General features: G+C 45.6%; 1 protein-coding gene across 1 annotated transcript in view; it reads left to right on the top strand.

The window, feature by feature from the left end:
- The window catches only part of Col6a5 (collagen type VI alpha 5 chain), a 111,282-nt gene that overhangs the window by 29,207 nt on the left and 64,629 nt on the right, over positions 1–17,446 (top strand). The window contains exons 7-17 of the mRNA XM_031343519.1: positions 755–1,330; positions 3,481–4,056; positions 6,225–6,565; positions 6,665–6,746; positions 9,210–9,352; positions 11,157–11,249; positions 13,540–13,593; positions 16,285–16,356; positions 16,672–16,698; positions 16,834–16,878; positions 16,966–17,019. Of these exons, the coding sequence (XP_031199379.1) occupies positions 755–1,330; positions 3,481–4,056; positions 6,225–6,565; positions 6,665–6,746; positions 9,210–9,352; positions 11,157–11,249; positions 13,540–13,593; positions 16,285–16,356; positions 16,672–16,698; positions 16,834–16,878; positions 16,966–17,019 (2,063 nt within the window). The remainder of the gene's footprint in view (positions 1–754; positions 1,331–3,480; positions 4,057–6,224; positions 6,566–6,664; positions 6,747–9,209; positions 9,353–11,156; positions 11,250–13,539; positions 13,594–16,284; positions 16,357–16,671; positions 16,699–16,833; positions 16,879–16,965; positions 17,020–17,446) is intronic.

The following is a 17,446-nucleotide window of genomic DNA, read 5'->3' as shown; positions in this document are numbered from 1 at the left end:
AGAGAAGGGAATACAATCCCTAGCCTATACAATGAGCTCCTGAACTCTCCAAGACAAAAGGCTGTTTTTGCAACCCCTAGCATGTCTTCCATTATTATTGTCCTTGAATTGGCTTCTGATGTTGTTTTTATGCTGAAAGCTAGTTAGTAAAGGCAGCCTTGGGTGGGAGATGCAGCAGAACAGGATGGCGTGGTACAAGAGCCACCAGCCGTGAAGCCCCATAGCTAAGAGCACATGTGCCTTAGAATCCGGCTCTGCAACTTGCCCTTGGCTGAGCTTTGGTTTCTTTCTCTGTAAAAATGACAGCAGCCACCCTGGAGGACCAAGTGAGACAAGGGCTCAATTGGCAAAGTGCTTGCCACAAAAATAGAAAGATCAGAGCTTCATCCCCAGCTTCCATTTGAGAAAGCCAGGTTTTTAAAAATATGTGCCTGTAACCTCAGTGTTGAGGAGGTAGAGACAGACAGAGCCTTGGGGCTTGCTGGCCAGCCAGCCTCGCCTACTTGGTGAGTTCCAGACCATTGAGGGAGCTCGTTTCAGAACCAAGGTAGATGGCATTCTGAGGAATGAAACTCAAGGTTAAATTTTGGCTTCCACATGCACACAGCTGTGCACATATGAGAGGTGAGTCGTGGGTGATGGGATTAGGGTGCCATGTACCTAGAATGCTCACGGCAAACGTTGCCCATGTTCCCTCAGAATATGTAGGTAGCATGGTGGAGTTTGTGAGTGCCTGTCATTTATTTTTTTTCAGACTGCAAGAGGATTGAACTCTTGGACATTGTGTTTGTGTTGGACCACTCAGGCAGCATAGGTCCACAGGAGCAAGAAAGCATGATGAACCTCACCATCCACCTGGTGAAGAAGGCAGACGTTGGCAGGGACCGAGTTCAGTTTGGAGCGCTCACGTACTCCAACAATCCCGAGATTCTTTTCTACCTTAACACCTACTCGAGCAGATCAGCCATCACTGAGCATCTGAGGAGGCCCAGGGACACTGCAGGGGAGACCTACACGGCCAAGGCTCTTCAGCATTCCAATATCCTGTTCACAGAGGAGCACGGCAGCCGCCTGAAGCAAAACGTGAGGCAGGTGATGATTGTCATCACGGATGGCGTGTCCCACGACCGGGATAAACTCAATGATGCAGCACAGGAACTCAGAGACAAAGGCATCACCATCTTTGCCGTAGGTGTAGGAAATGCCAACCAAGATGAACTGGAGACCATGGCAGGGAAGAAAGAAAATACTATCCATGTGGACAACTTTGACAAACTGAGAGACATTTACCTGCCTCTGCAAGAGACTCTGTGCAATAATTCACAAGAAAGTAAGCCACTATAACTATTGCTTAATATTTTGTTCTTTGAGACTCGATTATGATATGCATTGGTCATACTTAACACCCACTTGTTCCTCTAACGCATCCCAGACCCACCTCTCACATACATCCCCCAACTTCAAGTCTTCTTTTCCAGTTTGGGTTGCTCAAATACTTGTGGATGCGGGGCTTGCACCCTTAAAGAAAACCGGGTCTACCTCCCCCAGAAGCTACCCACTGCCCAGAGCTCCTCAGTTAGGGGTGGAGACTCGTGATCCCTCCCACTTCCATGACAGAAGGTTGACTGACTGATCTCATGAAAGACTCAGTCACAGCTACTCTCCTATCAAGTCCTCAAGATGATGTATTATCTGGTCCTCTCCAACCTCTGGCTCCTACAATCTTTCTCCCTTCTGTTCTATGATGGTGTCTGAGCTTTTGGGTGTGTGATATATACATGTGTACCTATTCGTGTGTGTGTGTGTGTGTGTGTGTGTGTCTGGGTGTGTGTATCACCTCTCCCTCCAATTTATCCTGTTGCCATGCAGGTCACTCTCTAGAATTTATGGACACACACTGGACTATGTCACACCACTGTCTACAGCATTTTGGAATCTTTCTAACTCTTTCCAACCATTATACACTTCTCCCATCTCATCTGTTGCCCCTGCCCTTTTCACGTCTTCCTTGTTACTCTGAAATTTCTCCACCTCTTTGTGCACTTTGTTCTACCCCCTGTGAACACCCAGCTTATCACTTGCCTGCAGCCAATGTACCGATCAAGTTTCAGCTTTGTTTGCTCCAAGCTTCCAGACTCCTGCACGTGTCTTTTTCTTGGTGTTGGCGCATAGTGCATAGCTTGTGATGAGCTTGCCTCATCTGCCCCCATCAAAAGGTTGTGGGTTCCTCCATCTCTTGTTCATTACTGGATCTCCACCAAATCTAGTACATCCCTAACACTGGTCTTGTCCTAGCAATATGCATGCTACTTTAATCTTATCTCCTATGCTACTTTTCAGAAGTGGATGCCAAGATGGAGTCCGGGGTACACAACGTTTTAAGGAATCACACTTGTGAAATAAAAAGGAAGGCAGGGTAGGCAGAAGTCAGCCAGTGGTGCCTGTCCAGTGAAGCTGTTAACTTAGCACTGGTACAAGCGTTTCCCAGGACAGCTGCCCAGCATTGGGCTAAGATGGGGCGAGGAGGGAGTGTGAACTGCCCTGGGAAAGTCATGTCCTTTGCAAGACATCTTTATACGGAAATCAGACCTGACGGAGCTGACAGCTGGAGCCTCCACTAACTACAGGAAGCTTAATCTTTCTTGAAGGCTTGTCTGGGCAGCTTGGCCCCGTGTCTGCCCCTTTGCTTTACAGGGAATTGTGTGACACTGGGCAACCAGTGGTTACCATTGGTCATTGCCCTTCTGCTGTTCAGAGCTGGGGAGTCTGACTGGAAGTAGGAGAAATGTATCCGTTGGTTTTAGAATATTTCACGTTGAGCTTCAGGGAGATGGTCCTGTTCAGTTTATGAACAGTACACACTTGTCTCATATGTGTCTAATATTGAGACATTAAAAAACTGCAGTAGAAGAGAGTCTATTTTATGTGCTTCTATGAATTTACCCAACTCTGATTTCGCCTTTCAATACCTACACAATTAGAATAATGTGTCATGAGCTGGTTGGGATTTACTATGTTATTGCATACCCAAAGAGTTTTGGAAACAATACTATTTAATACACATGTTAATTGGCAACATCAGCAACAACAGTAAGTTTCAACAATACACCGTGGTATTGCTACCTAGCCTGCTCCAGTCTGCAGACATTGCAGAGACTTTCAGGCTTGCAAATATCTCTTCATGGAGTATTCAATCTGTTCAAATTACCTACTTCCTTTCTGAATAGCCTGCAGTATCTTTCTCAATAACTCATGCAAATATAATTACACTTTGAAAAATGTCTATTATCCTCCCCTTTCCTGATATTTTTCCTTCTCTTTTCGGTCCAATCATTGAGTCTCTCTTCTGTTAATTTATCTCAATTCGCTGCTAATGCAAAACAATTTAAGTATTTAGCAAAGCAATTTGAGGAGCCCAGTAACGGAACAATTTAGAATGATGCATGAGGAAATAATTTATACTTCTCCTTTCTGTTCCAGCTTGTAACCTTCCGGAAGCTGATGTGATTTTCCTTTGTGATGGCTCCGACATGGTGTCTGATGCAGAGTTTGTTACCATGACGACTTTCTTGTCAGACTTAATTGATAATTTTGACATTGAGTCTCAAAGAATGAAAGTCGGGATGGCTCAATACGGGAGCCGGTATCAGGAAATTATTGAGTTGGAAAGCTCTCTGAACAAGACTCAGTGGAAATCTCAGGTCCACAGTGTGGCCCAGAGCAAGGGGCTTCCACGAATTGACTTTGCTCTCAAGCACGTGAGTGACATGTTTGATCCATCCGTTGGCGGGAGAAGAAACGCTGGTGTCCCCCAGACTTTGGTTGTTATGACATCCAGTTCTCCTCGCTATGACGTGACAGACGCGGTAAAGGTCCTGAAAGACCTTGGCATCTGTGTCCTGGCTTTGGGCATAGGAGATGTCTATAAGGAGCAGCTTCTGCCCATCACAGGCAATTCAGAAAAAATAATTACCTTCCAAGACTTTAATAAACTGAAGAGTGTGGATGTGAAGAAGAGAATGGTCCGTGAAATTTGCCAGAGCTGCGGGAAAGCCAGTGAGTGACTCGCTGTTCTTTGGCTTTATCACAGGCCTCCTGTGCCTTTGCTTCCTAAGGTTGTACTATGGGCTAGCCCCTGTGGAATCCATTTAGAAAAGGGTATGGTGAGAGGAGGCAGCCGTCCCTGTTTCTCCCTGGAAGCTTGTGATTCGTCAGCCTTCCTCAGTGGCAGGATTGGGTACAGAGCACAAGGGGACAGGGTTGGCTGCGTCCTGTAGACATCTCTCTCCTCTCACTACAGCCAGAGTGTCTGCTGCTTTCATACATGGTGCTCTGTCTCCTGTACAAACCCTCTGGACCATGTCCTTTATCTGGTAGGATGTAAGGAAAGTGAATATTCACTATTGAAACTTTTGACTGTTTTCAACATTGTTAATCTAGTAAAGGACTCAGTGTGTGTGTGTGTGTGTGTGTGTGCGCGCGCACGCGCGCATGTGCGTGTGTGTGTGTGTGTGTGTGTGTGTGTGTGCGTGCGTGTGTGTGCTGTTTATGTGTATATGTATGTGTATATAGTTATATGTATGTATAGAGTAGATTTGTAAAAATGTTATTGTTATGGTTGTGCTTTTGTATGTGGATGTGTTGCCTGCATGTATGTCTGTGGACCACATGCATGCAGTGACCTTAGGGTCTAGAAAAGGGCATCCAATTCTCTGGAACTTGTCTGTGTACAGCTACCATGTGGCTGCAGTGGCCCACAAAGGTCAGAAGAGGGTGTCAGATCTCCTGGAACTGGAGTTGCAAATGGTTGTGAGGCAGCCTGTGGGTACTGGAAACTGATTCTGGGTCCTCTGCAAGAGCGACAAGTGATCTTAATTACTGAGCCATCTGTCTAGCCCTGTTTTGTTTCCCTTTAAAGAATAACATCTTCATGATTATAACATAGTCAAAATTTCAGTTGTCTTTACAGATTACTTAATTCACAAACATAAATGGCTGCCCAGGCCTCTTGGATATTGTAGAGGAATCAGCTCGGCAGGGTGTGAGCTCAGGAAACTGTAGAAGAGCTTTCCACCCCACAGGGATGTCACTCCTCAGTGGCAGCTGGCAGTAGCCGCAGGGCACTCAGGTTCTGTGCATTTGGGGCTGGGAGTTGGGGAGCCATCACAGCTGTTTGTCGCTATGTGGAATTTGTGCACGGGCAGTGATCCTCCCTACTGCTGTCTCCAGAGCCATGATGCTGGAGGCCTCCTTTATAGCATGTGTCAGTCTCTCCAAGTGCTCCGTGGTTTTTGTGTCCTGCTTGGGTACTTGTGGGGAGGTAAGATGAAAGAACCCTGGGGCTGGAATTAGCCAGAGTTCTTACTCTGGAGTAGCGCCACAATGTCTCCTAGTCTGAGAAGGAGCAACTGGCAAGGATCAGAAGGGCCCCAACATACAACTTGCTCGTCGTGATTATAACATAGTCAAAATTTTAGTTGTCTAAAATTTTGGGGTAACATATTCAGTCACTTGACTGTGCTTACAAACTGGAGACTTTGCATTAAAGGTAAAGCTTTCAGGCTTTACTTTAAAAATGGATCTAACAATATGGGGCCTCATTTACCCCCTGGCCACTCTCAGTTGGAGCTGGCTGTGGACAGGCATACTGCTCCATCTGCTCTCCAGATGATGACCCTCACTCACTGGCCATTTGACTCATCTACATTATCCACCTGGCCTTTGCAAAACTTTATATTTATGACTGCTAAAAACTGAATAATCTCCAGGACAGTTCAAAATGTTTAATATGTTATATTCATATGAATCAGAATAGGTCATCACTGAGTTCTAGGACAGCCAGGGCTACACAGAGAACCCTGTCTGGAAAAACCAGAAAAAAAAAAAAAGGCAGGAAAATTCATCCACATACATAAAGCTACAATTTGCACTGAAACTTGTTAGGTATGAAAGGGGCCAGAGGGAGCATTTGTTTTATGTTGGTAGATTAGCCAGTATTATTATATTATTATTATATTATATATTATATATTATATTATATATTATATATTATATTATAATATTATTATATTAGCCAGTATTATATTAGCTCATTTTCTTGAGCATCCTCTGGGTTCTGCCAACCCCTGGAGCATGACAAAACCATCTCTCCTTTCTCCCAATCCCCTCTGCAATCCTTTGCTCCTGCTTGCTGATTAATCTAGCCTCGTTTCTTTGGTCTCCAGATTGCTTTGTGGATGTAGTGGTTGGATTCGACATTTCCACTCACCGTCAGGGACAGCCTTTGTTCCAGGGCCATCCCCGCTTAGAATCGTACCTTCCAGGCATCTTGGAGGACATCACCTCTATCAGAGGGGTGAGCTGTGGTGCAGGTGCAGAGGCGCAGGTGAGCCTGGCCTTTAAGGTGAACAGTGACCAAGAGTTCCCAGCCAAGTTCCAGATCTATCAGAAAGCAGTGTTTGACAGCTTGTTGCAAGTCACCGTCCGTGGACCAACTCATCTGGATTCACAGTTCTTGCAGTCACTTTGGGACATGTTTGAAGAGAGATCTGCATCCAGGGGCCAGGTATACAGCCTACCTTCCATTCTCCACCCCATGTCTGTTCTTCTGTTTCCAGTTATACCTCTGGCTTATGTCATCCCATTTCCTTCTCTCTTTCTATAGGTTCTGCTCATCTTCTCAGACGGTCTCCAGGGTGAAAGTATCGCCTTACTAGAACAGCAGTCAGACAGGCTCAGAGAAGCAGGTAATGAGTTGAAAATGCAGCCAGTGGAGCTTGGGGTAGGGGGACCAGGTCTCTGCCCTATGTGCTCTAGATCTTGGGATCTATGCAGCCATTTGCAGAAGATACTGCTGGTGATGTGTGCGACATCCTTTGGTCTGTCCCTGTTATTCTTCCCTTAATAATTCGATGCTACAGCCACCCATTTACATTTGAGTCTTCCTCAGACACGTGTCCTTGATGAACCCCAAATGCTTGGACTGGGGATGGGTTGGTGATAGGAAGTAGTTAAGGAAGGAGATGTTTATCTTGGTTCATGTTTCGGGGGATACAGTCCATCATGGTGAGGAAGGCATGGAGGAGGCAGCTCATGGTGGCAGATGGCTCTGTAGTGGCAGCTGCTTGTTCATATCTCAGTGGAATAGGAAGCAAAGAAAGAGGAATTCTAGAAATCCACTGACTTTCTCTTTTTTTCCAGGACTCTAGTCCAGGGGGTGGAACTGCCTATCTTGAGGGCAGGTCTTCTGCCCAACTAGAAACATTCTCACGGACATACCACATTAACACTCTTGGTGCTTGTTAAGTCAATCAGGTTGACAAGGAAGAGTAGCCATTATAGGAGGGGTTAGACCAAGTCCCATTCCAGTGACTGTGGCTTTCAATGAAGTAGGCAAACAGAAGTCTGGTGCTCGTGTCTCAAGGTCAACTCTGGCATAGTTAATACTTCAGGGTCTCTCATGATGCAGCCAAGGCTGAGATAAAACCCTGCTCATGGCTTTCTCTTTGCTGACTTCCCCCGCTCCCACCCCAACCACACACATACACACTTGCTCACACTTTCTCCTCTCAGATTGGGCTTCTAGGGTGTCTGACCTAAGACGCCTTTCACTGTTTCTGGTTATCCCTGTGAAAGGTAGCAATATGGGCTAGCACAAGCATGCCTCAACCTACATCTGTATCCCCTAGCTTTGGCTGAGCCTGGGGTGAGATGGAGAAGCCGAGAGGAATCTTCATCAAAATGGAAAGTCCCCTAGCTGGCAAATAGGACTCATCTTCTAAAACTGCCATGGAGGAGCCTCAGACTGGCTTTGGGGATTCAGTTTTTATGGATAACCTCCTTAGAGTCATGATGTTTCCTGCCTTATTTCTGGATGGTGCCATCTGTCTTGCATAGACCCCATCAGCACCTTCCCATGGCCCTTAGGTTCCATGACAACTTCTTTGATATGACCCCTGAGACTGCGGAGTCTTGCCTCTGCGCCTGCTCCAGCCCAAGTGCATTCCTCACACTCGATGCTTCAGCACACAGCACTTTCCTCCTTTAAGATGTTTACAGTCTTGTTCCTTCCAGTCTCTGTTAGAGCTCTGCACATCCCCCACCATCCTTAGTCTACTATTGATCCATGTCTGGTTCTTTCCTTTGAACAACTTCTATTCATCCTCAGAGTCAGTTTAGCCACCACTTTCTCCAAGAATCCTTCCATATCTCCCGAGACTGTTCTCCCATATTCAATGAGGCTGTCCTCCCACATCTCTTGAGACTGTCCTCCCATAGACCCCTGAGATTGTTGTCCCACAGTCCCCTGAGGCTGTCCTCCCATATCCCCTGAGGCTGTGCTCCCATATCCCCTGGGACTGTCCTCCCATAGACCCCTGAGTCTGTCCTCCCATATCCCCCGAGGCTGTCCTCCCATATCCCTTGAGACTGTCCTCCCACAGTCCCCTGAGATTGTCCTCCCACAGTCCCCTGAGGCTGTGCTCCCATATCCCCCGAGGCTGTCCTCCCATATCCCCTGAGACTGTCCAGAGTATCCCCCTCAAGCAAAGCTTTCATTGCTTGATGTTCTCTCCCAGAGAACTCAGAATTTTCTGATTCTGTCCATCTTACCAATTAGTCCAGGCACACTGACACAGAAAGGAATGTGCCTGGCCCACTCATTTTGTCATCCTGGTACAATAATCAACACACAACAGGATCCTAAGAAGCAAATGCTTGTTTAATGACAAGATGGATGTGTCAACAGGTAGTGGAGGAATTAATGAATCAGTAAAAGAGTGGATGAACTAATACACTCATCTGGATACGAACCACCCGGGGGCGGGGCCCCTGGGGGATAACTGGTTTTAATAGGTATTCCAGAAAGTTTAGAACCCCATCCTAAAGATAAACAATTCACTTCTTAAAAATCACATTTGAATGTCCAAGAGTTGTGTCAGAATTGGTGTGAGATATTGAACACCACTTTCTGCTGGCATTTTTCAGTTGATTTATCAGTAGTTTCTTTTGGATGTTTTTTCCTTGGGGGAATTTCATGCTAAATCAGAGACAAGAGTCTCACACGGTTTCAGGGATGCAGGCGAGTCTGCTGTTTGTGTGCTGAGAATCCTGCTTCCTCTGATGATTGACTTCTCCATGTTCTGCTTTTGAATGACATTTACGGAGTGAATGAGCCCCTGGGTTTCACACGGATCACCTTTGCTAACTAGGACTTGATGCTCTGTTGGTGGTGTCCCTTAACACATTCGGTCACGATGAGTTTTCCAGCTTTGAGTTTGGAAAAGGATTCGACTACAGGACTCAGCTGACCATTGGAATGCTAGACCTGGGCAAGAAGCTCTCACAGTATCTGGTGAGTCATCAGTGACCTCAAGCGCCACAAGAACCCGGTTGGAATCTCGGTCTTTCCAGACTACTGCTGCTTGTGCTATCAAGTTTAAACGCATGACATTTAGGATGTTAAAACATGCAAAAGTCTGTGACATTGTATTTTCCCCAGTGTTCTCAAGCATTGAGATTGACATGTCTTTGGTTATTGGTTTAAAAAAGTTTCTTATTAACTACATTTGGGTTTTGTTATTATGGTAAAAATGTAGTATTTCTCATCTCAACAATTTGGAGTATACAGTATATGGCTGTATTAGTTTCTTGTTACACTGCATCTACAGTCAGGAAGCAGGGTTGGGTGTCACTCTAATTAAATTCCTCCTTTTTATCCAGCCTGTGGGATGGTCCTGCAGCAGCCCATTTTTTACTGTGAGTCTTCTCACCTTAATTAACCTAATCTAGAAAAATCTCTCAGACAAGTCCAGAGGTTTGTTTCCATGGTGATTATAAATGGTATCAAGTTGACAGTCAAGGCCGACGGCTGCAATGTCCCTGTGCACATTGCTGTCCAGTAGACCTCTAGGAAGTTTCCATTTTACAAGACTGGAGCCTGTAAATCCTCAGTTAGCATTATGACCTCTTTCTGCTCCCTCTTTACAGAGCCCAGCAACCCCACTCGACTTTCTGTATCTAAAGATTTCTCTGCTTAAGGTCCCTTATATCGCCCCCCAGCAGCATTTGTCTGCTTGTGAGTGGCTTAGTGTATTGTCCCCAAGGCTCAGCCATGCTGTAGCCTGTGACAGGATTCCCTCCTTTGTTGCACTATGTTTATCCATTCTCCTCTCCCCTGACACTTAGGTCACTTCCATCACTTAGCAGAGGCGACAGACACTGTGATCAACATGCATGAGCAAACATGTCTTCAGGATCCGGTGTTCAGTTCTTTTGTGTGTGTACCCACAAATGGGATTATGGAGTGTGATAACTCCGTGTTTAGTGCTTCAAGGATTTTTCCATGTCTCATGAATTCTGATTTCTCCACATCTTCCTGGTCACTTGATGTGTTTAGTTTCCTTCCTTCCTCCTCTATTTCCTTCTCTCCTTCCTGTCAATTCCCACTGTCTACTCCCTCACTGCATCCTTTCTTGAAGAGTAATTATCCTACTAGGTATGAGATAATGCAACTTCAATGGTTGTCTGTCTGCCTATCTATCTACCTACCTACCTACCTACCTACCTACCTACCTACCTACCTATGTATCTTGAGACTGAGTCTCACTGTGTATCTCTAACTCCCCTGAAACTCTTTATGTAGACAAGGCTAGCCTCAAGTCAAAATGCTCTCCCTGCCTCTGACACTAGACTACTCTGCTACCTTAAAGTTTTGATTTGCACTCAAAACATCATAATTTGTGGGTTTTTTTCCTACCCTTCTTTCCATTGTCGTGTCACTGAATGAATGCCTAGGGTATCAACAGATCAACTAGCCTCTAATGCCATTAGACAGCTCCAAATGATTTATACAATAGAAGTTCCAGGAGATTGTCAAACAGGAATCAATATGTCTCAAGTTAACTTGGCCTGTGGTCATGTATGTGCTTGGCACCTTTTCCATTAACTGAAGTTGTTCCTTGAGTGGAGACACTACCCATATTCTCTCTATAAGTCATAAAGCCCCCCTATTGCTTGCATGCCTCCCCCAAAGGCAGAGCCTGGGTTTGTAGATAGCTTATGATGTGTCTGAACAGGGTTCTTACGTAAGAAGATCCCCAATGATTGTGGCTCATCACACTTTGCTTTCTTTAACCTTTCTTTCTCTCTCTCTCTAGGGAAACATTGCAGAAAGGGCTTGCTGCTGTAAATTTTGTAAATGTCCGGGGATTCCAGGGCCTCATGGAACCCGGGGACTCCAAGCCTCAAAGGTGCCATTTGATTTTGATTCTTTTTTTCTCTAGCATGTCTTGCTTTGTTGTGAGTGGGGGTGAAATGCAACAGCTGAATTTGCAACCTTTGCTCCATATAATGTAATTGCCTTGGGCATTTTCTGTAGTTTCTGCAGTATAGGAGTGGGAACAGAGCTCACTCTGGACACGGAACCCGAGAACAACTTCCCCTTTCTCTTCCGTATCTCTAGTGAGGCTGTCTTGGGGGTTTACAATTTATACTTTCTAAATCTGCTTTAGATAGTCTGAAAGTGTTAAAATAGTAGAGAGGGTTGTGGGTTTCCAAAAGTAAATGAAACCAAGCTGCCAAAATAAAAGACAGGATTATAGAAGATCAATTACAGAGGAATAGAATGGAAAAAAATGTGTCATGGCATTTTCAATGGAAGACTGTGTCAATGCAACAAATGAACTACATTCATTAAAAAACATGAATGAATTTTTACCTACATTGTAATGACCACAGAAAGTAGAAAAGAGGAAACAGGAGAACACATAGGTAGGGTTCTGTTTATTAAAGCGAGGCTGTTCTGTCTGAGAATGTATATTTAAGCAGTGACATATCTTTAAAGTCCAGGAAGTATTACCCTAAATGTTTACAGTGTACCCCTGAGGTGGGCTAGCATAGTGGGTTCTGAGTACTTGTGATGGGGTGGGCCTGTGCCTGGGACTGGCAATGTTTCAGTTCTTGGCTGGGTGATGACCTGCACAGATGTCACATATAATTATGGCACAAAACTCTCTGTAACAGTTAAACTGTGCATTTATATTATATCCATTACGTATGCATTTTCAAATGGATTTGAGGTATCATGGCAAAAGGACTTTTTGTGATAAAAATATTTTCATTTTAATAATTTTAGCCTTCATTTCTTCCCCTCAATATTTCAAACAGACTTAAATTATTTATTTTGGGGAAGTGGGGGGCATGACTATATACAATGGTGCACCTGTGGAGGTCAGGGGACAACATGCAGTAACCTGGTCTCTCCTTCCACTTTGTGAGTTCTGAGCATCAAACCCAGGTCACCAGGCTCGGCAGCAAGCACCTTTACCCACTGTGTCTTTTCTTTGGTTCAAAACAGATCGATTATAATCCTTACTGAGGATTCCTGCTTTGTCTATCCATGTTGAAGGATAATTTATACAGAGTGTTTTGCCGAATTGTGACATTCCGTTTATTGAACACTCTCCTCTTGCATGTCAGTAGAGTCGTGCTCCAGGGCACAGCAGAGATCTGTGTTAGAGGGCTAGGGAAGCAAACCTCAACAGACTTTTGTTATAAGTAAATGAAGCCGCTAGACTCTGGCCTGCAGAAAAGTGACTTCGTTTAAAGATGGCTCTTATCAGAGCAGAAGAGAGTCAGATGAACTCTTTGTAGGTGCTTTTGATTTGTCAAGGATGGAGCTGGAGAGGTGGTTCAGGTGCTTGCCAGAGTATCTGGGTTTCGTTTCCACATGCATGTTAGGATGCTAATAACCACCTGTAACTCCAGCTCCAAGGGCCCGCCTCTAAACTGCACATGCTCCTGTATCTATGTACACGTGCATGAGTGCGAACACACACACACACACACACACACACACACACACACACACACACACAGTCTCATGGTTACTATTGCTGTGATGAAACACCAGAATGCAAAGCAACATGAGGAGAGAAGGGTTTTTGTGTTTATACTTTTTTATTACCGTTTACCACTGAAGGAAGTCAGGGCATAAACTCAAACAGATCAGAACAGGGAGGGGTGCTGCTTACTGGCTTGCTTCTCTTGGCTTGCTTGGCCTGCTTTCTTATGACACTTAGGACCACCAGCTCAGGGTGGCATCACCCGCATGGGCTGAGCCCTCCCTTATCAATCAGCAATTAAGAAAATGCCCTCCAGGCTTGCCTGCAGCCTGATCTTAGGGAGGTATTTTCTCAGTTGAGGCTCCCTGCTCTTTGATGATTCTAGTGTGTGTCAAGTTGACATAAAGCCTGCCAGCACATATATAAAACAATACAAATCCATATTAAAAATGATGAGCACGGATACAAGAGTGGCCCCTCATCCATCACCAGGAGGATCTCACTCTGCAGAGGGGCTCCAGACACAAGGCCAAGGAAAAGACCGGCCACAGATGTTGGATTCTCTGCAACTCATGGCTTTATTGGCACAACGTCCATCCAACACTCAAGGGAGGACCTAGCCTGGAGTGCCTAATGACTTACTTCGTGAGCTTGACTGACAGAGGATGGTTAAATGGCCTTCTCTTTTTCCTCCTAGGGTTCTTCAGGTCCGAAAGGTAGCAGAGGACACAGGGGAGAGGATGGAGACCCGGTAAGTCAGCACTGCCGCCTCCCCCTCCATGAACCCACACTTACTGATGTTCTTTGTTGTGAAAAGTTTTATGGGGTAGAGGAGATGTGTGTGTGTGTGTGTGTGTGTGTGTGTGTGTGTGTGTTTGTGAATGCACACAAGCACATGAGAGTAAGAGAGAGAGAGAGAGAGAGAATGAACATGAGCTAGAGAGAGAGAGATTGAGAATGAGCGTGAGCGAGAGTTTTTTTTTTTTTTTTTTAAATAGTGCTGTGGACGAAAGGGCTGCTTTCCTTCCCCTCTATTAACTTTAAGTTGTGGACAGGAACAGCTCACATGTCAGGGACTGGATTGTTGCTTTTAAATCAGCGTTGGGGGTCTGGAATTCTCCTCCGTGTCTCTAAACAGGATGTAGCAGCTTATCTGCTAGGGAGCTCCTTTTTGGCCCGGTGCTGGAGCACATGTCCTTCCAATGTGGAGAGGAGGTGGGCAGGCCGTCCCCAAGAGCATGACTTCATGACTAAACACTGCCCAGAGGTTTGGAAGCCTCAATATTTGACTCTAAAACCAGAGCCCTCACTTGGCCTATCACCCTTGAGTAGAAAATGGAGGGACGGAAACCTCTTGGGTAGCTTTGCTAGGCATGGGGAATGCGTAGTTCGTAATGTTTATAATGCTTAAAAGCTCAGACTCTGGAATGAGACTTCCAAGGACTGACCTGTGAGCTAGACCTTGATTGACCAGGACATTTAGCTTTCTGATAATCTTTCTAGGACTCAGGGCCAGCCTAGTTTACTTTGAAAGGATCACTAAGGGAATACACTACCTGGCTCATTTGGTACCCTAGTAGGGGTCTCAAACACTGCCAAACCAGGATAAACCTTTGTGTGTGGTGAGTCACCTCTCTGCCTTGCTGAAAGTTCAGGCCATGGGAAATTGTGAAGCCTAAGGTCCTCTCAGCCCCCTGTGGCTCTGGGCAACACCTTGAGGTTGTGTAGGGTCTGATCGATCTTCAGAGTAAAGGAAGCAGGACAAATAAAAGAAGGCTCACATGCCCCTTCTCTCGTGGGGAAGCTGTATTCGCTATTTTTCTTGTTCTTTAAAAAAAAAAAAAAAAAGCCCAACAAAGGCATTGTAAGAAAGGAGGGCTTTATACTGGCTTACGATGTGAGGGGTTAGTTCATCACAGTGGGTAAGTCATGGCACAGGAGCCCGAGGCATCTGCTTATATTATATCTACAGTCAGGAAGCAGAGAGGGATGTGAGCTCCTGCTCAGCCCCGCCCCCTTCCCATAGCCTCTTCTCCAGACAGCGTCCCCTCTCTAGGTAGCTCTCCCCAGATGCTTTCTTTTTTTATGCAACCCAGGACTCACACCCACGAAGTGATTTCTCATGGTGTGATGTCGTAGGGTGGGGTTTTTCTCTTTTTGGTTTATTTGATTTTTGTTTTCTTTCTTTCTTTCTTTCTTTCTTTCTTTCTTTCTTTCTTTCTTTCTCTCTTTCTTTCTTTCTTTCTTTCTTTTTAACTTAACCTAAACAAGAATATTCCTCACAGGCATGCTCGGAAGATAACACTCTACACAAGCCCTCACGTGCTGGCCCTAGATCCCAGAGACAGTTGGTCCCCACACTCACATAGCACATGGATGTTTTCTCCAGACACATTTAACTCTGGCTCTTGGCTGTTTCTAAGTATTTCCTGGGAAAATTGGGGTTAATGAGAAACGTATTGACCTTAAATCTTCTTTCTGTATGGATAGTCTGACTTTGGACAGACTTAGACTGTGAGCAATGACTGTGTGTGTGTGTCTGTGTGTCTGTCTGTGTGCGAGTGCCGGAGGTCAACCACAGGTGATGTCTCTCAGGAGCAATCTACTTTTTTTTTTTCTTTTTTTTTCAGTTTTTTGAGATATGGTTTCTCTGTGTAGCCTTTGTTGTCCTTAAACTCACTCTGTAGACCAGGCTGGCCTCAGACTCAGAGATTCACCTGCCTCTGCCTCCTGATTGCTGAAGTTAAACATGTGCACCACCAGCACCCGGCCTGCTCTTTATTAGTATTTTTTTAAAGGGTTTCTCATTGACATGAAGTTTGTGGATTTGGATAGGCCAGCCCAGCAAGAACAGCTGGGTTCCATGGTCTCTGACCCTTGTTCCCAGAGCTGGGACTAAACGCACGCCACTGTTCTTGAACTTTTAAAATGTGGGTTCTGAGATTAAACTCGGATCCTTACTCTTACAGAGAAAGCACATTCCCGACGGATGCTTCTCGCCAGCCCCAAGGACAGGCTCTTCTGCCATTGTGCTCTGTTCTTGCAGTAATTTGTCTTCCCCTCTGTTTCCGCTCAGCTCTAGCCCTGGGCACTGAACTGCTTTCCTATGACAGCAGTGTCGACTTCCCCAGGGTGGTACCAGGGTCCTGGGCGTGATATCATGGGATCACTGAGCAATTAGGACTGTGGCTAGGAGGCAAAGTGACTTCTGAGCCTTTGACTGCACTCTCTGATGAGAGAGTAAAGCAGCTGAGCTCACCATCTACCCATTTGTTACTTGTGAGGGAACCCTGAAGGCTGACAGGGAAAGCTTCTGAGGGGCCGGAGGATCACAGGAGGAATCGCTTTGTCTGAAGTTGGAACGCTCGGAGCTCCAAGAGCAGACTGCTGACAACTTGTGGCAAAAGTATAACTTGGATATATGTTTGGATTCACTTCTTAGGGAAGACGAGGAGAAATTGGGCTTCAAGGAGACAGAGGAATCATGGGATGCCCAGGGACTCGAGGTCAAAAGGTAAGCCTGGACTGGCTAGTCCTTCTCACTCCCCTGTGACAGCTTCTTGTCTCCTCCCATTTTCTCACTTGTTATCTCTTTTCCATCTCCTCTTCCCCTCTCCCTGTGTGACACGTTAGTTCTTCTGTTTGTAAATGAGTCTCCAACATTCATCTAATTCCACTTGTAACCTTTATCTGGATGTATGTGGGCAAAAGTAATCATAAAGATGATGCAAAACAACACTTTCGAGGGAGGCACCCGCATCCTGCTGCAGAGTTAGAATCCCCATTCCGATCTTCCACCCTGCAGTGACAGATATTTAATCTTTTGCAGGGAGTCAAAGGATTTTCGGGAGCTCAGGTACTGTATCTCCTTCTCAGGCAAGTTTGATCTCCTACCTTGGATTCATTTCCTAGCAAGCACATGTCAGGGGTCTCCTGACTGCTTCAGTACTGTCGCCAGCTGTACTGACCGCTGACTCTTGTCATCCCTCAGGGAGAGCGCGGTGAGGATGGGCTTGACGGACTGGATGGAGAAGAAGTAAGTCACCTGTCTCTTCTTTGAGTTGTCATGAAGCCATTCTGAGGCTGATTGTTCTAAATGAGATTTTGTTTTATGTTTGTTTAGGGATTTTATGGATTTCGTGGGGGAAAGGGACAAAAAGGTGACCCTGGCTCTCAGGTAACTTTTCACTAATTAAGTAGTCTCTGGTGACAGATCCTGCCTTGTTGGCTGTGCTGGCAGTTGAGGATAAAATTAACAGAGGATTTCTTAGTTACCTTTCTTCTGCCTGTGACCAAGTGCCTGGAACCACCCAGAAGTCCCAGGCTTAAGGGAGAAAGTTTTTATTTTGGCTCACCATTCAAAGGAAGACAGTCTATTTTGGTGGGGAAAGCATGGTGGTTGGAAGGTCCTGATGCTTGGCACTGACTCAGAAACAGAAGGGGGATGACCAATGCTCAACCCTTTCTTCCTATTCCTATTTTATTTAGCCAAGGATCCCAGCCCATGGGGAGGTAGTGTCCACAGTCAGAGTGGGTCTTCCCTTCTCAGGTTAAACCTTTTGGGATTGGCCAGCAACCGTCAGAGACACACCCAAAGGTGTGCC

Source organism: Mastomys coucha, unplaced genomic scaffold, assembly GCF_008632895.1.
Source record: "Mastomys coucha isolate ucsf_1 unplaced genomic scaffold, UCSF_Mcou_1 pScaffold23, whole genome shotgun sequence".
Classification (NCBI taxonomy): Eukaryota; Metazoa; Chordata; class Mammalia; order Rodentia; family Muridae; genus Mastomys; species Mastomys coucha.
Note: the sequence above shows the minus strand (reverse complement) of the source record. Positions and strands in the feature narration are given on the sequence as shown.